Here is a 23,559-nt window from a genome sequence, read left to right on the forward strand (position 1 = left end):
ACTATGCTAAACTCAAAAACAAAACTTGAACAAAACCACCATAGGGGCACTTACGGCATTGAAGCCCACTATAAGGGTACTTACTACACTCAAAGAATGTAGATTTATTGTATTTAATAACAAAAACATAAAGTAAATAATGGAAAAGGGTCGAGCAATTTGGCTATTTCCGGCCTATGAAACACTTATTTTGAAGAACCCCGGAGAGAAAAAAGAGAGAGAAAATAGAGAAGAGGCTGATTTTTACTTTGATTATGTGTATTTGGAAAATTTACCGGCTACAATTGGCACAATTTCTAGCAGGCAGTGGATGAGGGGATTAACACCCACAAAGAAACATATAGAATAAAACTTAAGAGTATTACCCTGTAAGAAGTCGCCACATTACTTCAACTATAATGTTAACGGTGATGAGAATTGAACCCTTAACTCAGGGTTAGGAGCCAGGAGCTCTGCCTGTTGTAATGGATTTACAAGGTTCAGTAACAATGTGTTAGTTACGTACAGGGGAAGGTGAAAGGATGTTTGATTGATCTTGAGGATTATAAAAAATTACACAAATAGGCTAGGTTAAAAACCTAGTGATATCCCCATGCTGGGTTGTTTGCAGGGGGTAAACATATTCAACTCCCACTGCTTCTAAGGATACTTTGACTTCTTGATTTTTTTTTTTTTTTCCGTGGTTATACACTTATACATCACCTGTTTCTGACTAATATTTTGTTAGGAAAACAAACTATATTCTGACCTATTTGACTATTAGTATGATTCCTCGAGGCCTGACCCCCATGTAGTTTCTCATCAACGTAAAGTTCATGACACTTGGATTTGGGCATTTGTCTTCATGGCAACCTGTTGTCTTGTGATGGTTGGATGGAATATGACTATATGAGTATGGACTATCGATATGTGTTGTTTTTTATTTTTATTTTTTTGTTTTTTTTTATTCACTTAGTTGAACATTACTAATGTTTATTTTTTTGTTTTTGTTTCTATTTTTATATTTGCCAGCTGATCCTGTGGGTTTGGAGCTTACTATTCCTGGTTGCTGTGAGGCTGAGGTGGTGCTTCCACATAAGATATACTTTGGCGGACATGAAGGTGTTGGGGAATATATTTGGTACAGAACGAAGAATAAGCTTCATGGATCTGATTTGAGTAGCATATCTGATGCATATGATGATATTGTTATTTGTGGTAGAGACTTGTAAGTAATATATTGCTTGGGTCTGTACATAGTTTAACATATCCATTTCCATGCTGTAGTTCAATAATTCTGATGATGAATTGATGTTACAGAACATACACACCATTTCTTGATGATGTGGGGACATATTTGGTGCTATATTGGGTTCCAATTCGTGATGACGGGAAACCGGGCAAGCCATTGGTTTCAATTTGTGATGATCCAGTTGCCCCAGGTATAAAGCGGTTCACTTTTTATTATGCATGCAGTTTCCTTTGTAGGCAATTCTAATGGATATAAACACGTGACTGTTAGCTTATGATTGTATGGACAGGATCTGTTGTTCTTTTCTTGTAGTAATTTTCTTAGGGGCTGGTGGTGTTGGATGGAGTATGTAGTGATGAGAGCTATCTGGTGCTTCTTTTATTAGATTTTGGCTGTAGATTATCTATTCATCCGTGATTAATTGCCCAAGCACATGGTTCTGTTACATGCTAACATTTTGCACCTGGTTGTTTGCTTGGAACTGGGCTGTATGCAAGTTTCCAGTAGTCACTAATATTAAAGTTGAACTGTTTGACTTCTACAGCTCATCCCGTTGTCAGAAATATTGGTGTGAAATCTTTGAATTTAAGCACTTATTCTGGCGAAGGTGAATATTTTGGGGGACATGAAGGATCAAGCTTGTTCAGCTGGTACAGAGAAACAGCTGAGGGCACAATTACTTTAATTAATGGGGCTGATTCTCTGACATATGAAGTCACTGAATCGGATTACAATTGTCGTTTGTTGTTTGGGTAAGTTATTATTATGTATCTGCATAGTGTATGTAAGAGCCAAGCCATATTGATGGTAGGGGCTGCATATTTGACCCTTATTTTAGACTGATTTTATCTCTTGAAGCTATTCGTGATTGCATGTTAATGAATCACCTTTTTACATAATGAATATAAAAAAGTAACCATTACTGGAATAATTTCCATGGAATTTAAAAATCTATTTTTAGTTTTTTATTTTATTTATATATATTTATATAGGAAGTTACATTTGTTGATTCTTAATGTTGACTTTTATAAGTAACAGGGTAACTTAGATTTTAGCTAATCTATGCTTTGAAATTTTGCTACATTAAATCTTTTTGCAACAGACATACACCAGTTCGTTTGGATTCAGTCGTTGGGGAACTCAGGCTTTCAGATCCGACCAACTTTATATTTCCTGGTAAGATTGCTTCTGAGGAATGTCCTTTGCATGTGCTATGAATTAGTTTTATGATCTGTCTCAAACTATTAGGACCTCACTTGTGTGTCTGCACATGCACATCAGGTGGGTGATGTGTGTGTGTGTGTGTGTGTGTGTGTGTACACACGCTCCTTTGCTTGTGTAATGAATTAGTTATCTAGTTTAAGTCAAGCTATCAGGGTCCCAGTCTTGGGAGTTCTGCTCTTTACTAAAACAAGTATGTAACATCCAGATGTAACGCGAACTCAAATATTATTTCTTGATTTGATATCAAATTTGATATTGTTTGTAGCACGTAGCAGTAATTCTTAGGCTCATTTGAAATACGCTCTATGCCAGTTGTCCTGGATTATTATTTTAGAACAAGAGGAAAACAGCCCGTATCCCAAGGACAAAAAGCTGAAGTAAAAATATTTCCAGCATTTCCATTGCCATATTCTTACCCACTTACTTGCTCTCATATAATGTATTCTGTTTAGTGTCTTCACCTTTCTAATAAAATTTTGTTGATCCAAAATACTTTAGTTGATCAGTTGACCAACTCTTATGGGGTTTGCATGAGAATGAGGTATTCGATTATAAGAGATGGAGGAAGATTTTTGTGGATGACTATACGGAATAATCACTTTTGGTTCATATAGCCAACCCCACTTATGGGATTAAGGCTTTGATTGATTGATTGAGTTGACCACTCTAATGTCTTTGGATTCTCTCTCTCTCTCTCTCTCTGTGGGTGTGTGTGTGTACTGGGCTTATATTTGTTTGAGCTGAGCTGGTTCAACCCTGGAGGTTGAAAATAAAATGTTGACGTGGCTTGGGAATGATGAACAAAGGTAACAAATTAACGGGCAGATATTGACCAAAAAACTTCCTCCTGTCAAAAATCCAAGCACTCGTCTTTTCTTGATTTTGTGGACATAATATCTTGTATCCTGATGTCATAATTTTTTTACTAGCCCTTCATTTACTTTATGAATAATATTCCCTGATGCCTTGGTTAATCTCCGACTCCCTGATATAATGATGATTTCTGCTCAAGGCTCCTTTTATATGGTAGGCTGATAGCCCTAGGTTTAGAATTAACCCTAACCCCTATCCCTAATCCCTTTAAAAGTGGTTAGTGCCTCAATTTCTTATGAATACTGCTTTGGGTGAGAAAACCTTGAAGTTTTCTATAGCTACTAAATTCAGCCCTAGTTCGTGTGAAATTTTTCTGAAATGATTTGCATTTTCTGACTCATGTACCCTCATTTATCATGCACCATCACACTTTGTCCTTTTATTGTACGCATGGCACCTTTGTTTTTTCTATCTCTGAACACTTCTCTATCTTTTTCCTGCGCTCAGTGCTTGTTCTCTTAATGGCCAGACCTCCATTAAAACTATCCATTTCAGTTCCTGCTTGTTTAGCCTTTCTTATCCTTTGTCTTTATGTTGTACTTTTCCTTTGCAGTTCAGTTTCTTTTATCTGTTTCTATTATAACTTACAAGCAATAGATTGCTTGCTGTTCTGTGGCTTTTCTTCTAGGAAAATTTTGTATGAGGTAGGCTTGTTCCCAGACATAATAGAGATGGACTCTCAAATTGTCATACCTAATTACACGACTTTGACATAACTTGTAATTGTTATGGATTTCTAATACAAATTTGTACTCTATACCTTGTCTTTTTCTCTTGGATGATGAAATGATCTTTTCTTCCTTTAGAACTGTTGAAAATTGAGATGGTTGCTCTCACTGGAAAAGCAATGGAAGGAGAATTGCTCACTGCCGTTGAAGTTATTCCAAATAGCGAGAGCCAACAAATTGTTTGGAGCAAGTATAAGAAAGATGTCAAATATCAGTGGTAAGGTGTTGATAATTGCGCAAATGCATCATATTCTCTGCGTGTTTTGACTTAATGAATGATGAGTATTTGAGAATTTAATTTCTTTAGCATTTCCCCAAAATTCATCTATTTGGTAAATTCTTCTTTATTCAATGCTGGATCAATATAAATAATTTACTTTATTAGCTTTGATGTTGGTCATTCCTAGAAACTAATTTTTATGTACAAAGTCTACTAGTGTGATAGTAGCTCCAGTCGATAACAAGTTGGCAACAGAAACAACAACTATCCCAAAAGGATGTGGGGTCAGCTAACATGAACCATCATTCGTAATCATCAGTGAAAAGTGAATTAGGAAAAATCTGTTAAGAAAGTAAACTAAGTAGAGTGCGAAGCGAAAGTAGTGCAAAGTGAAAGTAGAGCAAGCTAGACTAGAGAAAACACAAGGAGATTTATTTGTTTATTTTTTTTTTGTTTTTTTTTTTTTTTAAATAAGAGTGGGTGACAAATTAAGCTAAACAAAGTAAAGGTGCTAAAAACAAAAGTAAATATGCTTTATATGCAAGCTGGGGATTTTTTAAATTTTAATTTTATTTTTGTATATCAGATATTTTTCAGAATTTTAAGTAATAATCATAAATTGAGGATATTTTGGCTCATAAATTGAACATATTTTGGTTCAATATGAAGTTAACTAGTGTAAATTACGTTTAATTTGGAAATTAATACTATTTGATAGGTTTTCCAAATTCAATATAATCCCTAAGGGAATAATAGTATATTATAATTGATATGTATTAAGTAACTTATTCTTTTAATATGAACTAGAAATGAATCGAATCTATAACAACATACTTTGTCCTAAGCCAATTTAAATATTTGTTGGAACAAAAATTTAGTTAAATGTGAAAATCAAAAGAAGAGAAGGTAGAAAAAAGAGAAAACTAGGGATAACATGTTAGTGGGCTTACTTGGATGGAACATTTGACAAAATCTGTTAAATGGTGGCAACATTAACTTATTTCAAAAGTAAAAGGCGGTAAAACTCAAAACCATCAAAAGTAAAGTGATAGAAATAAAAAATAGTCCTTTTTGTTTTAATATTTATGTTCTTCATGTAATGCTGATAGTTTGCTAGTAGTGTTCAATCAATGTACGTAGATTATACAATGAATGAGTTTACATTCTCAAGATAAAGTCAAACATCTATAAACAAGTCTTAAAGAATCACATCATATGCACAACTAAAGATAACCCAAGGTCACATTGTAATCCTACAATACCCATCGTTTGCAGTTACATGGTCAACAAGGCATGTGAATTAATTTTAATAATTGTTGGTTCATTTAGGCGAAACGAATGTTGCTATGCTGCCACACTTTTTTAGTTGGAAATATACAATGAATAATACTTCCTCCGTTTTCCTAATATTGCAACATGGGCGTTGGACATGGATTTTAAGAAGAAAGAGATAGAGAGAAATAAAGATAGGGACCCATGTAATGAGGCGAGAGAAAAAGAGAAAACATGTACAAATAGAGAAATGTTGCAATATATGTGAAACTTCCTAAAATGGTAATTGTTGCAATATTAGGGGAACGGAGGAAGTATTAATCACATCACCAAAGTACCAAATTACCAAAGCAGATAGATTCTTTTGCAAATTCCTTTGAGGAATTTCTTAATGAGCTTATATTTGAGCAAAATAAAGCAACATGAAATCTAAAGTATAATGAAATCTTCTTGAGACTATATTCCCAAATAGCTGGAAGACAAACTATATTTTAGATTCTTAATGTTAACTAGTGTGGACTTTTCTTAAGTTAACAGTCCCCTCTTCCCTACACCAGTCCCCACCTAACTTGTGGATAGGTGGGGACTGTTAACAGTCCCCTCTTCCCTACACCAGTCCCCACCTAACTTGTGGATAGGTGGGGACTGTTAACTTTAGTTTGCATGCATGTTGCATCAATTTGTATGGAAGAGGGTATTCGTTTTGTTCATTCAATGCATGATATTTTTCCTTTATAACATATTTGTTTTAATGGTCCGAGTTTAGCATACCCGTGGTATGCCCCTTCAAAATTAGTTTTCCATCCCCATTAGTGACTTTGGTCGCCACATTTGTAAAGGAAAAAGAAATCAACAACTTAACCAGAAAGTGGTGTTTTCATTTTTCAAAAGCATTTATTTGAGGAATATACCTATTTTTTTTTTTTTTTTGATAGATTATTATCTGAAACTTTTAGGTTACCTTGGCGTTGACATGCACTATGCTGTAGGTATTATTCTTCAGATTCTGAGGATGTCAGATCCTGGGAGTTACTTTCTTCAGAAAGTTCCTGCTCTTACAGATTGCGTTATGAAGACATTGATCGCTGCTTGAGATGTGAGTGCATTGTTACTGATGTCTTTGGAAGGTCAAGTGAGCCCGTATATACTGAAAGTACTCTTATAATGCCTGGTATATCTTTTTTCCCACTTTTTCTCTTCTGTTCTTCTCCCAGATCCTAAAATGAATTACTCTGTAATACAGATACAAAGGGAATAAAGAAGAGGGAAATGATTCATGATGTATACTTGGGAAATAACATCTTAATTCGCATGAGTATGTCATAGTTGCTGAATGGGTTATTAGTAACCTAAAATAGTAGTTCTTCTATGGAGAAGCTGGACCATAAGTAAAGAAGTTGTCTTATATTGACTGTCATGACTGATGTTAGAATGCACATACAGTTAGATGATAATCTTTATTTTATATGACCATGTGATGTTTGCTTTTATATGGTAGAGGTTGATAATTCTATTCCATATCTGTATGTTTCACCCTTTGTTTACTTAGTAATGACCAATTTCCGTTGGGTTAGATATCTGAAATCTGCTTTATTCATTGTGTATTTGAGCATTTTACATGCAATAGGCTATGTCTGATGTACTGTTTTGTCATCAAAGAAAATTTTCTTCCCACTGTTCTCACTTGAGAGGTACTGAGCTACTCAAATGGATGATAAACAGCGTGAAGGGAATGCAAGCATAACTAATTGTTGTACATGTCTTATTACCTTAAATGGAAAATTCACCTTTTATATAACACATCCAACTCATGTGTTGTGGGCCCTAGTACTAGCTATCTCACTCTCTCTTTCTTCATAAATCAAGTGATGTTGAACCCTCCATCAACTCTTGTTTCCTTATTCAAATTTTAATTCTTGTTTTTCCTCTATCCAACAAAAAAATCTACATACCCTACTATCTATGTTAATATGAGTTTGCAAGTCCATAAGGACAATAATTGGAGGATTGAGGGAGCACAATTCATTGTTTTCTGAGCTGACGAGTCATGCAACTTACATTTCATATTACTTGCTTGAAGTTGCCGCTATTTAGTCAATACATTTTCCACTTAGCTCTACTCAGCAGTCATGTTATCCTATAATATTTATGTAGGAGTTGTTCTATCAAATTAAATTCTTGCTATCTTCAGGAATACCTAGAATTAATGAACTGGAGATTGAGGGAAGAGGATTTCACACTAATTTGTATGCTGTTCGAGGAGTTTATAGTGGAGGAAAAGAGGGAAAATGCAGAATACAGTGGCTTAGATCCATGGTTGGCAGTCCTGATCTCATCTCTATTCCAGGTATGTCCGTCAGGCTTACTCTGTGTCTCCATAAACTTCATTATATGTTAGCCTATTATCATCTTTTTATGCATGTACATGTGACCTTATCTAATAACTATCATTGTAATCTAATAACTATCATAATAAAACCTCATCATTGGCAAATGACATTCATAGTGATATGATAGATCATTATATACATAGAAGATGAACATGTAGAATATGTTGGTCTTTCGTCCTTAAAGAACAGATTAATGGAAGAGTTATATTTAATGTGTTGTATGGGATCATCTTTTAGATTAAGCAGTAATAAAGGCATTTGAAATATCATATTGAATTTATAGCAGGACGTAGCATCGTTGCGTCATTTTAGGCTCATCTGTGCTGGAGAATACAAACGTTATTCTTAGTCTATTAGGAAGCCCCCCAGGAATTGGCTGTTGGAATAGAACTTGGCTGGGGTTAGGGGAGTATCCTGTGTTATTTCGATTGTTTATGGTTAAGAAGCTGCTGGAAAAATGTCAACCAGGCTGAAGTGTGTTAAATTTCATTTCGAGTGAATAGTGTAGGAGAAGCTTTTTGAATCTGTCTATTGTTTGCAATTTGAATTACTGTCGCCGCCTGGATAGTGGGTACTCTAATCAATTACAAACTACCATATGTGCTCTGAAGTTTCTTAAATTTTATATCTTCATTGAAACACTTAGTGAGGCTTTTTTCAAATCTGCATTGTCAGAATTTTACATTATTGTTACTGAACGTATACTTAAGTCATTAACAAACTCCGATATGCATTTTGCTCATCGGCATTCACTAAGCACATCATTTATTGTGACTGTGAGAACCTTATGAGTTATGATGTTTACTATTTCAGGGGAAATAGGAAGGATGTATGAAGCTAATGTTGATGATGTGGGGTACCGACTTGTAGCAGTATACACCCCTGTGAGAGATGATGGAGTTGAGGGACACCCGGTCTCGGCTTCAACAGAGCCAATAGCAGTCGGTAAACACTTTTGTAAATAGATATTCAGAGATTATTTCTTAAGAACTTTGCTTTTGTTTGAGTATTAGTTTTCTTTCCCTATCATTTTTGTCTGATACAGAACAGCAGTTATCATCTTTTTTATACCCAGTTGGTTTTCTTACAAATCATATGGCTGTCATAAGATCATATTATCTCCCTGTGCTTGAATTATGATTGCGGAACAAATCATTTCAACATCATTGCATAATTTGATTCCATCGATGCCCCTTCCCCTTCCCCCTCTCCAGATGTTTAATGTTATTTTCAGTCACTTTTCATTGAGGAAAGTTCTGAATGTTTTATGCTTACATGATAGATCACTGTACCCTTGTAATTTTTTTTTTTTGAAAGATACCCTTGTAAATTCTAATAGTTCCTTAAATCTGACCTTTTGCCTTGTTGCTTGCAGAGCCTGATGTTCTTGAAGAAGTTAAGAAAAAGCTTGATTTTGGTTTTGCGAAGTTTGAGGTACTAATGTGCTCAATAAAATTTGATTATATTGATGAAAGAAATTTGCAGCTCAACTAATATATTATAATTATCTCTTTGTGGTCATCATTTGTCTTCCAAATAAGGCCATGCATGAGTTTTCAAAATTATGGGTTGTCTTTTGACCACTCTGTCTTTCTGTGCCAATAGTTTATTATCTGTCCTCTCATGCATAGGTGGTCAATATTATTAGCTTTCACTCTTTCCATTTCCAATTAGTGTATACAAGTTATTGATTTTGGTCCTGTAAACAAATGAATTTTAAAAGTCCACAAGAAACAGAATTTGTACCTTTCTGGTCCATGGGGTGACTTAACTTACTGTTAGAACAGTTTTGTTTGCCAAATCTATAATTGCAAAGTTTCAATACTTTAAACCTGATTGTTTGGAGAACAGATGAACAATATTGTCACAATTCGCGTAAAAGGATACTCCAACCGTCCCTTTTTGATCTACCCTTATGCCATTTTCGGCGGACCTAAATGATGTACCCATTTCATTTTTTTTTGTAATTGAAGGATAACATTAAATTACCCTTTTACCTTCATTTTCTCTTGTCTTTATTTGGTGATCTTCCTATATTACCCTTTATTTTGCAAATATACTTGTGCAAAGGTTAGCTTTTCCATGTGAATTTAATTTTCCCATGTACTTCCACTACTTTCTCTCTCTACTTTTTTTGCTTTCAATGTGAATTTAGCTTTCCCATGTACTACTACTACTACTTCCTCCTTCCCCTTCTTAATTCCTGTAAAAATTGGCCATAAGGGTAGATAAAAAAGGGGCAGAGGGACTATTATTTTGGGCCAATATGATATGCAATTATAGGCCGTTTTGAGGTTGAATTTCTGAATCAATCCAAATGAGTATTTAAAGGAATCAAAGTACATTCACAAAGGCCCACAAAGTTCCAGAATAATCACTGATAATTTTGCTAATTTCATCTGCTTGAATGGTTTAAGACAGTTCTAAAAGTCTCACAAGTAACTAGTTGTGCTTTAGGCTTAATGTTAACAAAAGACCCAAAATAGTATTATTTGGCAAAGCTATTGTTGTCATTAAGAACACAAGACATACTCTATGTCTTGTGTTATTTTGAGGTTTGTTATCAAAATGCTCTTGTCATCCAAATATTTGAGGAGGCCACACACTTGTTAATCATTATTTATGGAGGCCATATCCAAATATTAGTTCAGCTTATCCAAGTGTTCATGCTCATATCAAAATGCTCTTGTTATCCAAATAACCCATGACAAGAGTATGTCATCCTTATTTGTTAAGGCCATCCATAAAACCAAATCCTCATTATTGTGAATCTTTCCTAAGTCTTGCTTTTCTAAAATAGTTTATCCCAAGATTTGATGAAAAATACCAAGGACCAGAGGGTGAGTTTCCTTCCATGAGTTAGAATGAAATTCTACCTCCCCGATCACTTCTTGCGCCACCAACCATATTACTACACACTAAATTTTGCAAACTTCAAATAGATATGCCGGCATCCGGATTAAAACAAATTAGCTCATTGTGTTGTCGGAGGGTGAGTTTTTGAGGTTTGTTGTAGAGTTGGAATAACCGAAGTCATTGTTTCCAATTAAAGTAATTACAGATGATAAGAAAAACTCAAGATTTAAGTACGGGTAAGTTTTGGAAAGCCAATTCATGAACTTCCTCAAACCAAGATTATAAGTAGAAAACCCAAGTTCTCATCAATCCCTAATTTTTGTGTTGCTTCATCTAAGTACCATTGGGTGCTATTCACCTTTCTTTTTGGTATGTTGTAGACGGTTTGCTGCTGCCAGTTACGGATTTTAAGGGTTGGTATGGTGACATTTATGGCAGTTTCTTGTTGTTCTTGTTATGGTTCCTTACCCCTACTTCTCTGGGATAATATACAGCTTGAAGCTATTCCCAACTTAATCACCAATGATCATGCAACCAATACAAATGTTCATATGAATCCACAATGTAATTGTTGTATTCTTATCCTACACCCAAGTATTCACAAAGATTTGTCACAATATCAACAATGCTATCACTAATTACAAATCAACAACTAAAATTAGGTGTCCAAACCTCATATTATATCAATTAGTATCATTAACTTAAAATTGATGTCATGGTTTTCAAAAAGAAAAAAAAAAAGAAAAAAAAGAAAAAAAAAAAAGAGATATGTCATAAATGCCACCTTTTAGAGTTTCAGCTCAAAACTCTTTCACCTTCAGTATCAAGCTCTTTAACAAGGAGGAAATTGGGGTTCTTTTTCTAGAAAATATTTTAGTAGGGAGAGTGGGTTTTTGATGAAATAAATGTGATAGAGATTATATTTTTTTGAGTACTTGAGTGCAAATTAGGTGAAACTTGATTAAGGTTTGAGAGTTGTGGGGTTTGGAGTAAAAAGGGTAGTATGAGAGTGTTAGCAAGATAGGCTATCCAATTGAAGTCAATTACTCGCTTAGTGGGTGTCGCTAGTCTTTTCATGTAGTGAGCCTCTGCTCAATGGTATCTCTTAATGACTTTAGGCACTCATATCCTTCTGCCTACATTAAGAGGGTTTTCAGCTCAAATTATTGACTTAAGGCTCTAAATTTTCCTATAATTCCCACAAGTATGTCTCTCTACGGGCTTTCAACACTACCTACTTGTGGCTTGAATTAAACATGGTATTTCTCATTATTTGCAATCTATATCCAAAATGACAAAGTAGAGAAAATGCCAGAATAAAGTTATTTAATGAGAATAAAAATGGCTTGCCCTTTCGTGTCTTTAATAATGCAGTGTCTTAACTTGATGTCTCTTTCTTGTATCAATGAGGATGAGTGTGTAAACCGTGCCAATCTTGACACCTTCATAGTACAACTCGCAACGATGTCCGTTGACTAATGAATGAACTTGACTTACCCTTATCCCATAACCCAACAACCCCATGTGGGAAGACCTCTTTCACCTCAGCGAGCCACTACACTAGGATTTGAGCTTCCTAGGAAATAATTTTGATTCAAAAATGTACTAGAGGCTTTGTCATCAACATTGAACTCCTTTTATGATTTGGAAATCATGCCACTTTTTGGTTCGAGCCTTATACACACTAGCACAAACATAGGTTCTTCCAACTTATGTAAATCTAACCACCTTTGCTCAGTGGTGTTAGCAAGATCAAAGTTTATCTTCTTGATCACACATTGAGTTTTATGCTTTAACTCAAGTGACACAACTTCCCATAGGCAAGCTTGTAAGAAGTTCCCAATTTGAGTCTTGAAACGCAGTTCTATAAGGCCAAAGAGCTGCATATACCTTCTCTCCAATTTTTCCTATATTTTGCTGCCATCTTTGGGCGACCGTTTGATAATAACCAATGAAAAAAGAAAAGGAAAAGACCCATGATATACTTTTTCTCTTGGTTGGAAATTTGGGCTTGGCTGGTGATATGCAAGACCAACCTTGTGATGAACTACATCTTCAACATCTTTTGGAAGGCACCATGAGCAAATGAGAACCCCCATCACCAATTATGGCTCCTGTAATTCCAATTCTCAGGAAAATAATTTTCTTCAGCACCTTCATTGCAACTTTGTGATCATGAGTAAGGAGACAATGGCCTCAACCCATTTCAATACTGCACTCAGAAAGGGAATGAGAGGAAGGGGGGGGGGGGGGTCATATTGGATGTTCTAACCTAATGTGTTGACCCTTTTGATGACAGAGGGGCTGATTTTGTTAATCTAGTAAGATACACAATTGTTATCTAATGCTCCAAACTGACTAAAAGTTACAGAGCTATTAATCTCACTTCATTATGATTCAATATTCAAAGAACATTAAATCTCACTTCATTTGAACTAGGCATGATATTTTGCTTCAATTTTCCTTTAATCTCACTTCATTATAATTAAAATTCAAAGGATATGTGAACCTTTTCCAGTGTGGTCTGCTTAAGCTTAACGACTTTTACTGTTTGCAACAGGTAATATGCAACAAGGCTCCATCATCCAAGAAGGTTGCTACTTCTGCTGCCATTTTTTTTTTTTTTTTGAAATATCTGTATATTATTAAAATTTTCTTCTGAATTGATGATTTAAAATACCATATTACATCCCAGATTTTGGATACTGGGGGACTTGAGAGGAGAATACTTGAAATCAACAGAAAGAGAGCCAAAGTGGTGAAGCCTGGTTCTAAAACCTCTTTCCCAACTACTGAAATGCGTGGCAGTTATGCTCCCCCATTCCATGTAAGTAATACTCAGCTAGGCAGACTATCACTTTTTATCCATCATAGCATTTTAACTATACTGCAATATTTTGAGCATTACCCAGTAATTTTCTTTTTCATTGTTTATGTCAATTGGAATAGTGGTACATGAGTATTGTCTTTGCTTTGTTCCACTATCTCAAATCCATGTATTAAGATCGATCAGGATACTGACTACATAATTATAAGCCATACTATTAACATGATTAAAAGATTCCAAACCAGAGCAAAACAGTACATGATACCTTGTCTAGCTGCTGTGAGTAGTCTTTCTCTTGTAAAAATGGTATTTAGTTGATGTTTCCCTTGCTAGAAGATGACACGCCAACTTTATCTCGGTCAAATCAGTTTTTTGTCATTGCGAGATTAGTACTTAATCCCTTAAATTTTGAACGTGGGGCCTGAAGATATTTGATAAACATATGGTGGTGCATTGATGCCATAGTTTATATGGTGTTTCTTAATGAGTACTCCGTATTAATTTTGCTGATTGATGGTAATGGTTGTAAAGTCCGTAATCTGGTGGTATTGGCCTGGTTTTGTATTATTTGTAGCCCAGGAGAGAGGTCTACTGTTCTCCGAAATTGCAAAGTTGTACCTTAGCACATACTTCTGTTAACGTACTTTTTCTTTTTCCAGTTACATGACTACTACAAAGCCATCTAAGTAATGGTGAGGACAAATACACTGCAACTGGAACCAATACTTTATATTAGATTGTGATTTAAATTTACAAATTGAGATTAAAAGTTTTATATTATTGTAAAGAATAAGTTATTAGTTCTAGAGAAATCTTATTCGTGGGTTGATATAGATTAAGATGATTTAGGACAAAAATCATCCAATGCATAAACATATTCTGACCTTTATCTGAAGAATGACATACTAATACATTTTTTTTAAATAAGATCTGCCAATTGGTGTATTACATATTTTCTCAGTTTATTTTGGTTGGAAAAGGTTTAATCATAACAGGTTTACTTGTTTGATCAGGTGGAGGTTTTTCGCAATGATCAACACCGGTTGAGGGTTGTGGTTGACAGCAATAATGAAGCAGATATTATAGTGCATACACGCTACTTGAGGGATGTAATTGTGCTTGTTCTCAGAGGTTTAGCTAAAAAATTCAACAGCACATCCCTAAATTCTTTGTTGAAATTAGAAACATAGGAACTTGTTCACAGTTTCACACAGTGAGTCTATGTAAAGGTCATTTTCATCAGTCTGAAGTAAGGTTTGTTTCATATCCGTTTATTTTCTAACTTGTATCGAAATTTTCATTAAAATTCATTGTAGGCAATGGCTGGTCGTGTAGCTGGAAGTTTGGCTCTGTAAATTTATTAATTTATGACAATGAGTAGAGAATTCAATGATGTTTTAATACTATATGTATATCATCGTATATTTTATATCTTCTTATGTTCGTCATACATTCTTTTATAGGAAAGTTTGATTCAGGTTATCAGCTTTTTCCCAACAGCATCCAACAAAGCACGATCATATAAAAACATTTCAATGATATGAGATGATCTCAGAAAAAGCCCCACATACTTAATAAGGGAAAGTGATGCACATAAAGCTTAAAAAAGGAAATATTAAGAATTAATAAACATTAATTGTACTGATTCATGCATGTTTTGAATCCTCACATTCATTCTATTTTAGAAAGTTTATTTATAGACCTTCTTCTCTTCAACTATTTTTGTACGAATTGAAATTATATTTACAGAACTTAAATTATTTTTGTAATTTTGAAGCCAACTAGCCATCATGTTTTAAAAATTGTTATCATTAACTTTGAAAAAGTGTTTTTGTAAAAGGAGTGGCTTAGCCGTTGATGACATAAGAGAAACTAAAAACAATATATTTTCATAATAATTTAACTATTTTCCCCCTGTTGAGAAAATGTCAAAATGAAGTTCACATAACTTGTAGCATAGTAACTTGTAGCTCATCACATGAATTTATTATGGACAATAATTTGTCTAAAAGTACAATCATGTATAATATTATAATGACAATATTTACCTATAAATAAGTTCACTATCTTGTGAACTATGAAATGAAGAAGTAGAAAATACAACCGACTCTTTTATTTGCTCCTTTGCTTTCTTCTATCTCCACAAACATACAATATCATCCTATAATTAGAAAGTCATATTTTAACACGTTATCAGCACCAATTCCTAGTCAGGTATATTTATACCTACTTCTCAAAATTATAACAAATAAATATTATCTACTTCTAAATGTTTTGAGGAATATGCTCTATAGTTGCCCATATTTTGGGATCCTCTATACCAGAAACTCAAACATTTACTGTATTATATATCACAAAAAAAAAAAAAACACACACACACACAACGGTGAAAAATAAAATCCTCTTATAACTTATGAATTCATTACTTTCCCTCCTTGTTTTATTCATGTTGGTATCTCGATTTTTTTGTTTGATTCATGCATGTTGATATTACGTACTCACCTTTTATGTAAAATTTAATCTCTAGTTATTATAATTGATTAGTAGTGACTTTGCATACATATTATTAACTAAATTGACGAAAAGATGCAGCCTTTTTTTTTACTTATTATTTTTTTTCTTTCTTTTACGTACTTTTTGTGTTTCTTTCAGTTTTTGAACCCATGATCTTTTATAGATATTAGGGCTCTCAGACCACTATGGCTTGCATTCCCAGTGTGATAACCTTTTACAATTATAAATACTTATATTTGGACCATAATTTTGCCAGTACATTAAACTATTATATGATTTTTTTTTTTTACAATTGTACAAAACAGTAACAGATAAACCTACCTCTATAAAAGGTAGATTTTCCCTGATTTTCACCACAAATCCCTTATCCTTTCCCATTTTTTTCCTTTATCCAAAAAAAAAAAAATTTCACTCCTTCCTCTCCAATATGTTCCCAAACGGCAACCACAACACTCAAAACACCCACACCTTCACCTTTGAGGAAGATTTAAGGAAGATAAAACAATATCTTCTTCTAATTATGGCGCTTGTAGTTATGTTAGTAGCAATATTAATTTTTGTCAAGATGTACAAGTGAAGTTTGTTTATTTTGTTAGTTTAGTAGATTAAAATCATGTTTTTGTTTTATTATGTTATTTTGTTGTTATTAATCACATTGTATAATATAACCATTATTATTATAATTATTATTACTATTGTTGTTGTTATCGTTTTGCTGTTTATGCGACTAATATGATTTATTTTTGCCTAATCATACAGTTACTCAGAATAATAAACCAAGGGGGAGAAAGAACTTTATATATTATTTATGGTTTATCGTTGTTAAATAAAGTTATTTATCATGTGTTTCATTAACAAACTAAAAATATGGAAGAATTAAACATATGTGATGTACGTATGATTTATTATTGATTAGGGGATTTTTCCCCACCAATCACCATCTGACAAGTGGATTAATCAGGTTCCGCCATGTGTCCGTCACATGGGCCAATAGGAGCCTGCCACGTGTCAAGCAATGATCCGTCCACTATGGACCAATTACGACACGACACGTGTCCTTCCCATGACACCTGGGATAACCGGTCACCTAGGCCCAACTTCCGAGGGAAGCCCAATCAGCCCAAGGTTAACCTAAACCTAGATTGGCACGTTTCCCGAGGTTATAAATACCTCCCTTAATCCTCATTAAGGGAGATAACACGTTAAAAACGCAGATTACACACATTAAACACTCTCACCTAGAGAGACCCAATCACTTTAATTTCCGCATTAATTACTCCTTAATCAAATACTAACTTGACCGTCGGAGGCGGATCTCCAATCATCCGGAGCATCCGTTTGTTTTGCAGGTACTGGTGTCCGGTTCCAGTCTCGGAATTGTAACTCTCCCGCAGGACATCAGAAAACCCCGAAACATCTTGGCGCCGTCTGTGGGGAGAGTACTTCTGAGATGGCATCCACGTTTGTACCGACTCCTGAAGAGAGACGTCCCCTGGACGATCCTCTAGTTCAGTCGGACCGCGATACTGAGAATGAATTTGAAGTTGAAGCTCACACAGCTTCAGACGGGACCCTAAGGGCCCGACGTACCCGTCATACCGAAAGGAGGGAACGGGAACATCTTCATACAGGAAGCGAGCCAGCAGGCGCACCGCCTGTTCGGCAACAGCCGACTGATGGGTCTGCTCCCATCACAAGGAGTGAACTCATGACCTTCATGAGGGACTTCAAGGGAGAAATTCAAGAGTTGATCAACAAGAAGCCGCCTGCTCTGGACAAGGAGCAGTCGGCTAAGAAACCCTCCACTTCACAGAAGAGGAAGCCAGTTCAAGGGCGAGAGGCGACTCCTCATCCTAAATCTAGGAAGCGGGAGCCGACTGCCCTTGATTTCACAAAATACCGTTTTCCTACTCCAGGAAATAGGAAACCTGTTCGTCATATTCAGGCGGACGGGTCGAGGAAAACATACACAGACGCTCGGCTACTGGTAGAGCAGAAGAAGAGTGACCGATTGTCAGAGTCGGCCTCTACTTCAAACTTCCACGACAGTCTGCGAAATACCTCGTTGAGGCATACTCAGTCGTATCATAAGAGTCAGTCAGGCAGCTACGGTTGCTTAGACTTGGTGAACAGCCGTCGACCTTCTCCAAGGAAATTACTGAAGCCGCTCAGCCGGCCAAAGTGAAAAATGTATTAGTAGGCGCCTATGACGGCACTACTAACCTAGAAGACCATCTGATGGCATTCACCAACCTGATGTACCTTCATGGGTTGGATGATCCCACTTGGTGCAAGTGTTTCCCAGCGACTCTCAAAGGAATCGCACAACAATGGTTCGGCAACCTGCCGACTGGTTGTGTAAATAACTTCAAGACGCTTGCTTACTTATTCACCTCCAACTTTGCCATGAACTTCCCTGCGAAGAAGACGACCCTTGATTTAGGAACAATTCAGCAGGGCGAGAAGGAGGGGCTTCGTTCTTACATCAGGCGATTTAACCTGATGAGAATACAGATTCAAGGGTTACCGGATGAAGTAGCCTATACTGACTTTTTCAGAGGTCTCAAAGACGGGTCGACCTTCAAATTTGATTTGGTCCGAAAGAGGGTGGCGACTCTTCAAGAGGCCTTGATTGAAGCGGAAGCCTATATACAGGCGACTGATCTTTGTAGTACGGTAAAACAGTCAGACGGGAAAAGGTCCGACAAAAGAGAAGGACGACAGAAGCAGTCGTCAAACAAAGACGAGAAGAGAAAAGAGGTCTGGGCAACTGATTCCTTTAAACAGCCGTCCCAGAAGAAGAAAAAAGAATTCAAACCATACTCCCCAAAGTATGTGTTTAACAAGGATAGCCAATTTCTCCTAAAGGAAATCAAGGGACGGATCTCAATTGAGAAGCCGGTCCCCATGAAGGGTTCTGCAAACAATCGGAACCAAGAAAAATTCTGTGATTATCATGAAGATGTTGGTCATCACACCAATGAATGCATCAGTCTCATGCGGTATCTGGACCGCCTGGCTGAGCAAGGTGACCTTGACACTTATGTCAAGAAATCTACGGGGAACACTTCCTAGAAAAAGCAGTCGGCCAAAAAGAATCAACAGGCCGACATTTCCGATACAGATGATGCAGTCGTCTACACCATTGCAGGCGGCTTCTCAGGAGGCGGCCCCACTATTAGGGGCAACAAAGACAATATCAGACGGTTAGATGTAAATTCCGTTCACCAAGAACGACCCTCCAAATATTCATTTCCTGAGATTGTCATCACTGAAGAAGATCTAGGAGGGGTAAGAGGGCCGCATGACGACCCTATCGTTATTGAATGTAAAGTGGCCAACCAGAGAGTTGGCCGAATCCTCATAGATACCGGAAGCTCCTCAGATCTCATCAGTAGCAAATGTCTGTCGAAACTAAAATATCAGACTGATTGCATACATCCGGCATCCCACCCTTTAGTAGGGTTTGGAGGAGGAGTCGTCCACCCAGTGGGACGAGTGGATTTACCCATCCTCCAGGGCAAAAAAGGGGAAGGACGACACATGGTAGTCCGGTTCCTGGTAGTAGAAGAACTCTCGGCCTACAACATGATTCTGGGACGACCAACCCTGAATAATTCCAAGGCTGTTATAATCCCATCTCTTATGTTGCTCAAGTTTGAGAGGGATAATGGAACAGTCGGGTCCCTAAGGGGAGATCAGAGGATGGCCCGAGAGTGCTATCTCTCGGATGTCAAGCCCACTGTTATGGCCACTGGGTCGAGCGGTGGAAAAATAGACCTTGACAATGTCAAGGAGAGTGCGCCTGTTCAAGAAGCAGGCGGCAAGAAGAGAAAGGCATCCCAGACAGGGGCCGCAAGAAAAGACAGAAAATAGCAATCATTGGCAGAGGAGCGGTCGGATGAATTCCGCCCTCAGCCGGCTGGTGAGCATACAGACCTGATCTTAGATAACTCGCGCCCTGACAGAGCAATCAAGGTTGGGACGACTGCTCTAAGGGACCTGGGTGACGACTTTCACAAACTATTGAAAGAATACAAGGACATCTTTGCATTCGAAGTCCATGAAATGCCAGGCATTAGTCCTGATCTGGCGGTACATAAATTGGCCGTGGATCCGAAAAAGAAGTCGGTACGGCAGAAGAAGCGGAACCATGGCGAAGAAAGAAGTCAGGCGGCAGCCGCCGAAGTTAAAAAATTACTTGATGCAGGGTTCATTCGGCAATGTTACTTCCCAGACTGGGTTGCAAATGTGGTGCTTGTTAAAAAGCCGAATGGCACCTGGCGAATGTGTGTAGACTACACAGACTTAAACAAGGCGTGCCCCAAAGACAGTTACCCTCTGCTTAAAATTGATAACCTTGTCGACTCAACAGCCGACCATGCTTTGATGAGATTTATGGACGCCTACTCTGGTTTTCATCAAATTCCTTTATGGAAGAAAGATCAGGAGAAGACGACCTTCGTCACTGATCAGGGGTTATACTGTTACACGGTCATGCCGTTTGGTCCTAAGAATGCCCCGGCCACTTTCCAGCGAATGATAAACACTGTGTTCTTTGATCAGATTGGGAGAAATGTCGAGGCATATATTGATGATATGATTGTCAAGTCTAAACTTCAGAAAGATCATCTGTCGGACCTCCGAGAAACTTTCGCCACACTCAGGCGGCACCATGTCATGCTCAATCCCAGGAAATGTTTCTTTGGAGTTGAGTCTGGGAAATTTCTTGGATTCCTTATCAATCAGAGAGGAATAAAGGCGAATCCTGAGAAGGTGCAGGCGGTCATCGACATGCAGTCGCCTCGTACCATCCGAGAGGTTCAGAAGTTAACAGGTTGTCTGGCGGCCTTGGGAAGATTTCTAAGCCGATCAGGCGACAAATGCCTATACTTTTTCCAGGCAATTAAGAAAAAGGCAAGGTTTGAATGGGGGCCGGATGCTGAGGCGGCCTTTCAGAAATTGAAAGTTCACTTGCATTCCTTGCCGAGGCTGGTCAGCCCTTTGCCCAAAGAAGTACTCTACATGTACCTGGCCGTCTTTGATCATGCGTTAAGCGCTGTTCTCCTTGCTGAAAGAGACGGTTGTCAGCTCCCGGTCTACTTTGGCAGTCACGTACTGAAAAATGCCGAGTTGAGGTATCCCTTAGTGGAGAAATTTGGTCTTGCACTCTTCATGGCTGTTAAAAAATTGAAGCCCTACTTTTTGGCACATGCAGTCGTCGTGTATACAGACCAACCTATCAAGCGGCCACTGACCATCATGGAGTCGTCAGGCCGAATGATCAAATGGGCCATAGAAATACAGAGCCTCGAAGTTACCTTCGAGCTTAGAAAAGCAGTGAAGGGGCAAGCCTTTGCTGACTTTATTGTTGAGATGACTCGTCCTCCTGACTCTCAAGTTCCAGACCAAGTCTGGAAGGTATATGTGGATGGAAGCTCTACTTCAAATGGTTGTGGAGCAGGCGTCATATGTCAGTCGCCAGAGGGCGACAGGTACGAGTATGCTCTCCGCTTCAGTTTTTAGGCCTGTTCCGATTCACAATTGATAGTGAGTCAGTACAATGGCGAATACGAAGCAACCCATCCGGCCATGATCAAGTATTTACAGGCGGTCCGACAAACAGTCGGCTCCCTTGAAGATTTCCATCCGACCCAAGTGCCGAGATCAGAAAACAACCAGGCGGATGCACTTTCAAAATTAGCATCATCCGCCTCCTGTGATACTCCTCGAACTGTTTTTTGGGAAGTAATGGAGAAGAGAAGCATCGAGGAAGACCCTATTGGAATCTTAGACAGAAGCTCAACCTGGATGGATCCAATCAGGGCATATCTGACAAACGGTACCCTGCCGGATGATCATCAACAGGCGGCAGCACTGAAAAAACGAGCAACCAGTTTTGAAATAATAAAGGGAGAACTTCACAAAAGGGGGTACCTTCAACCCTTCTTAAAGTGTGTTACTCCAGAAAAGGGACGAGAGATTCTAGACGATCTTCACTCTGGTTATTGTGCTTCCCATATAGGCGGTAGGACGCTTGCTCAACGGGCAAGGCGGCAGGGCTACTTTTGGCCTACTTTAGAAGCAGAAGCGATGGTGATGGTGAAAAAATGTGACAAGTGCCAAAGGTTTGGCAAACTAATTCACCGTCCGGCTACTGACCTCACTACCATCCATAGCCCACTACCGTTTGCTAAGTGGGGCATGGATATTCTGGGTCCATATACGCCTGCTACAGGCGGAAGGAGATACATACTTGTTGCCGTCAACTACTTCACTAAATGGGTAGAGGCGGAGGCTGCAAAGGGAATCAAGACGAAGGATGTAATTTCATTCATTTGGAAAAATGTCATCACTCGGTTTGGGGTTCCCATGTCTATGGTTTTTGATAATGGTCTCCAATTTGAGACGCCTGTTCTCAAAAGCTGGTTGGGTGACCAAGGAATTGCACACTACTTTGCATCTGTCGGTCGTCCACAAGCAAACGGCCAGGTAGAAGCCTTTAATAAAATCATCTCAGACGGTCTCAAGAAAAAGATTGAACGAGCAGGCGGCCTATGGGCGGATGAATTACCACATGTTCTCTGGGCCATTAGGACAACTGAAAAAGGGGCGACTGGAGAAACTCCATTCCTCCTAACTTATGGTGCGGAAGCTGTTCTTCCAATAGAACACTACGAGCCGACTCTTCGAGTAATGCTATATGACGAAGAGGCAAACTGGGAAGTCATGCGCCTGGCATAAGACTCACTTCCTGAAAGGAGGGGCAATGCTGTCTTGCGCTATGAAATTTACCGCCTGAGAATCACTAGATCATACAACAAAAAAGTACACAGGCGTCCACTCAAAGTGGGGGACTTTGTACTTAGAAAAATGGAAGCAGTTGGTAGGGCTAATGAGTCTGGCAAACTAACTCCCAACTGGGAAGGACCCTACCGAATCTGTGAAGAGGTCAGGGACGGTACCTACCGTCTGAGAACACCAGACGGACAACCGTTGCCTCGAACTTGGAATGTAGATAATCTTAAGAAATATTTCTTTTGAATGATGTAAATAGTCAAGGGATACTTAATAAAAGTTTGCATACTTAATATTCAATTTTGTACTAAGAGGGGCATGCCTGCTGACAAACAGTCGGCTACTCTCCATGTTTAATTTTTATTCTTACTTAAGAGGGGCAGGCCGCCTATACATTTATAGTTGGCTACTCTCTATTGAGTATTTTACTCTATCTTCAGAGGGGCATGCCGTCTGTACCTTTACAGTCGGCTACTCTCCATTGAGTATTTTACTCTATCTTCAGAGGGGCATGCCGCCTGTACCTTTACAGTCGGCTACTCTCCATTGAATATTTTACTCTATCACCATAGGGGAATGCCGTCTGGACATATAGTCGGCTACTCTCCATAGAAGAGGGCCGACTA

The 23,559-nt window shown here is 37.8% G+C and overlaps 1 protein-coding gene across 1 annotated transcript in view; it reads left to right on the forward strand.

Annotated features, from left to right (window-relative positions):
* LOC110706143 (187-kDa microtubule-associated protein AIR9-like) overlaps positions 1-14,811 on the forward strand; it is a 36,372-nt gene extending 21,561 nt beyond the window's left edge. Inside the window, exons 27-38 of the mRNA XM_021884050.1 lie at positions 1,012-1,207; positions 1,300-1,421; positions 1,776-1,983; positions 2,334-2,407; positions 4,135-4,273; positions 6,538-6,719; positions 7,740-7,895; positions 8,752-8,883; positions 9,314-9,372; positions 13,355-13,387; positions 13,490-13,621; positions 14,635-14,811. Coding sequence (XP_021739742.1) covers positions 1,012-1,207; positions 1,300-1,421; positions 1,776-1,983; positions 2,334-2,407; positions 4,135-4,273; positions 6,538-6,719; positions 7,740-7,895; positions 8,752-8,883; positions 9,314-9,372; positions 13,355-13,387; positions 13,490-13,621; positions 14,635-14,811 — 1,610 coding nt within the window. The remainder of the gene's footprint in view (positions 1-1,011; positions 1,208-1,299; positions 1,422-1,775; positions 1,984-2,333; positions 2,408-4,134; positions 4,274-6,537; positions 6,720-7,739; positions 7,896-8,751; positions 8,884-9,313; positions 9,373-13,354; positions 13,388-13,489; positions 13,622-14,634) is intronic.
* The last annotated feature ends 8,748 nt before the right edge of the window (positions 14,812-23,559 follow it).

Source organism: Chenopodium quinoa, unplaced genomic scaffold, assembly GCF_001683475.1.
Source record: "Chenopodium quinoa cultivar QQ74 unplaced genomic scaffold, ASM168347v1, whole genome shotgun sequence".
NCBI lineage: Eukaryota > Viridiplantae > Streptophyta > Magnoliopsida > Caryophyllales > Amaranthaceae > Chenopodium > Chenopodium quinoa.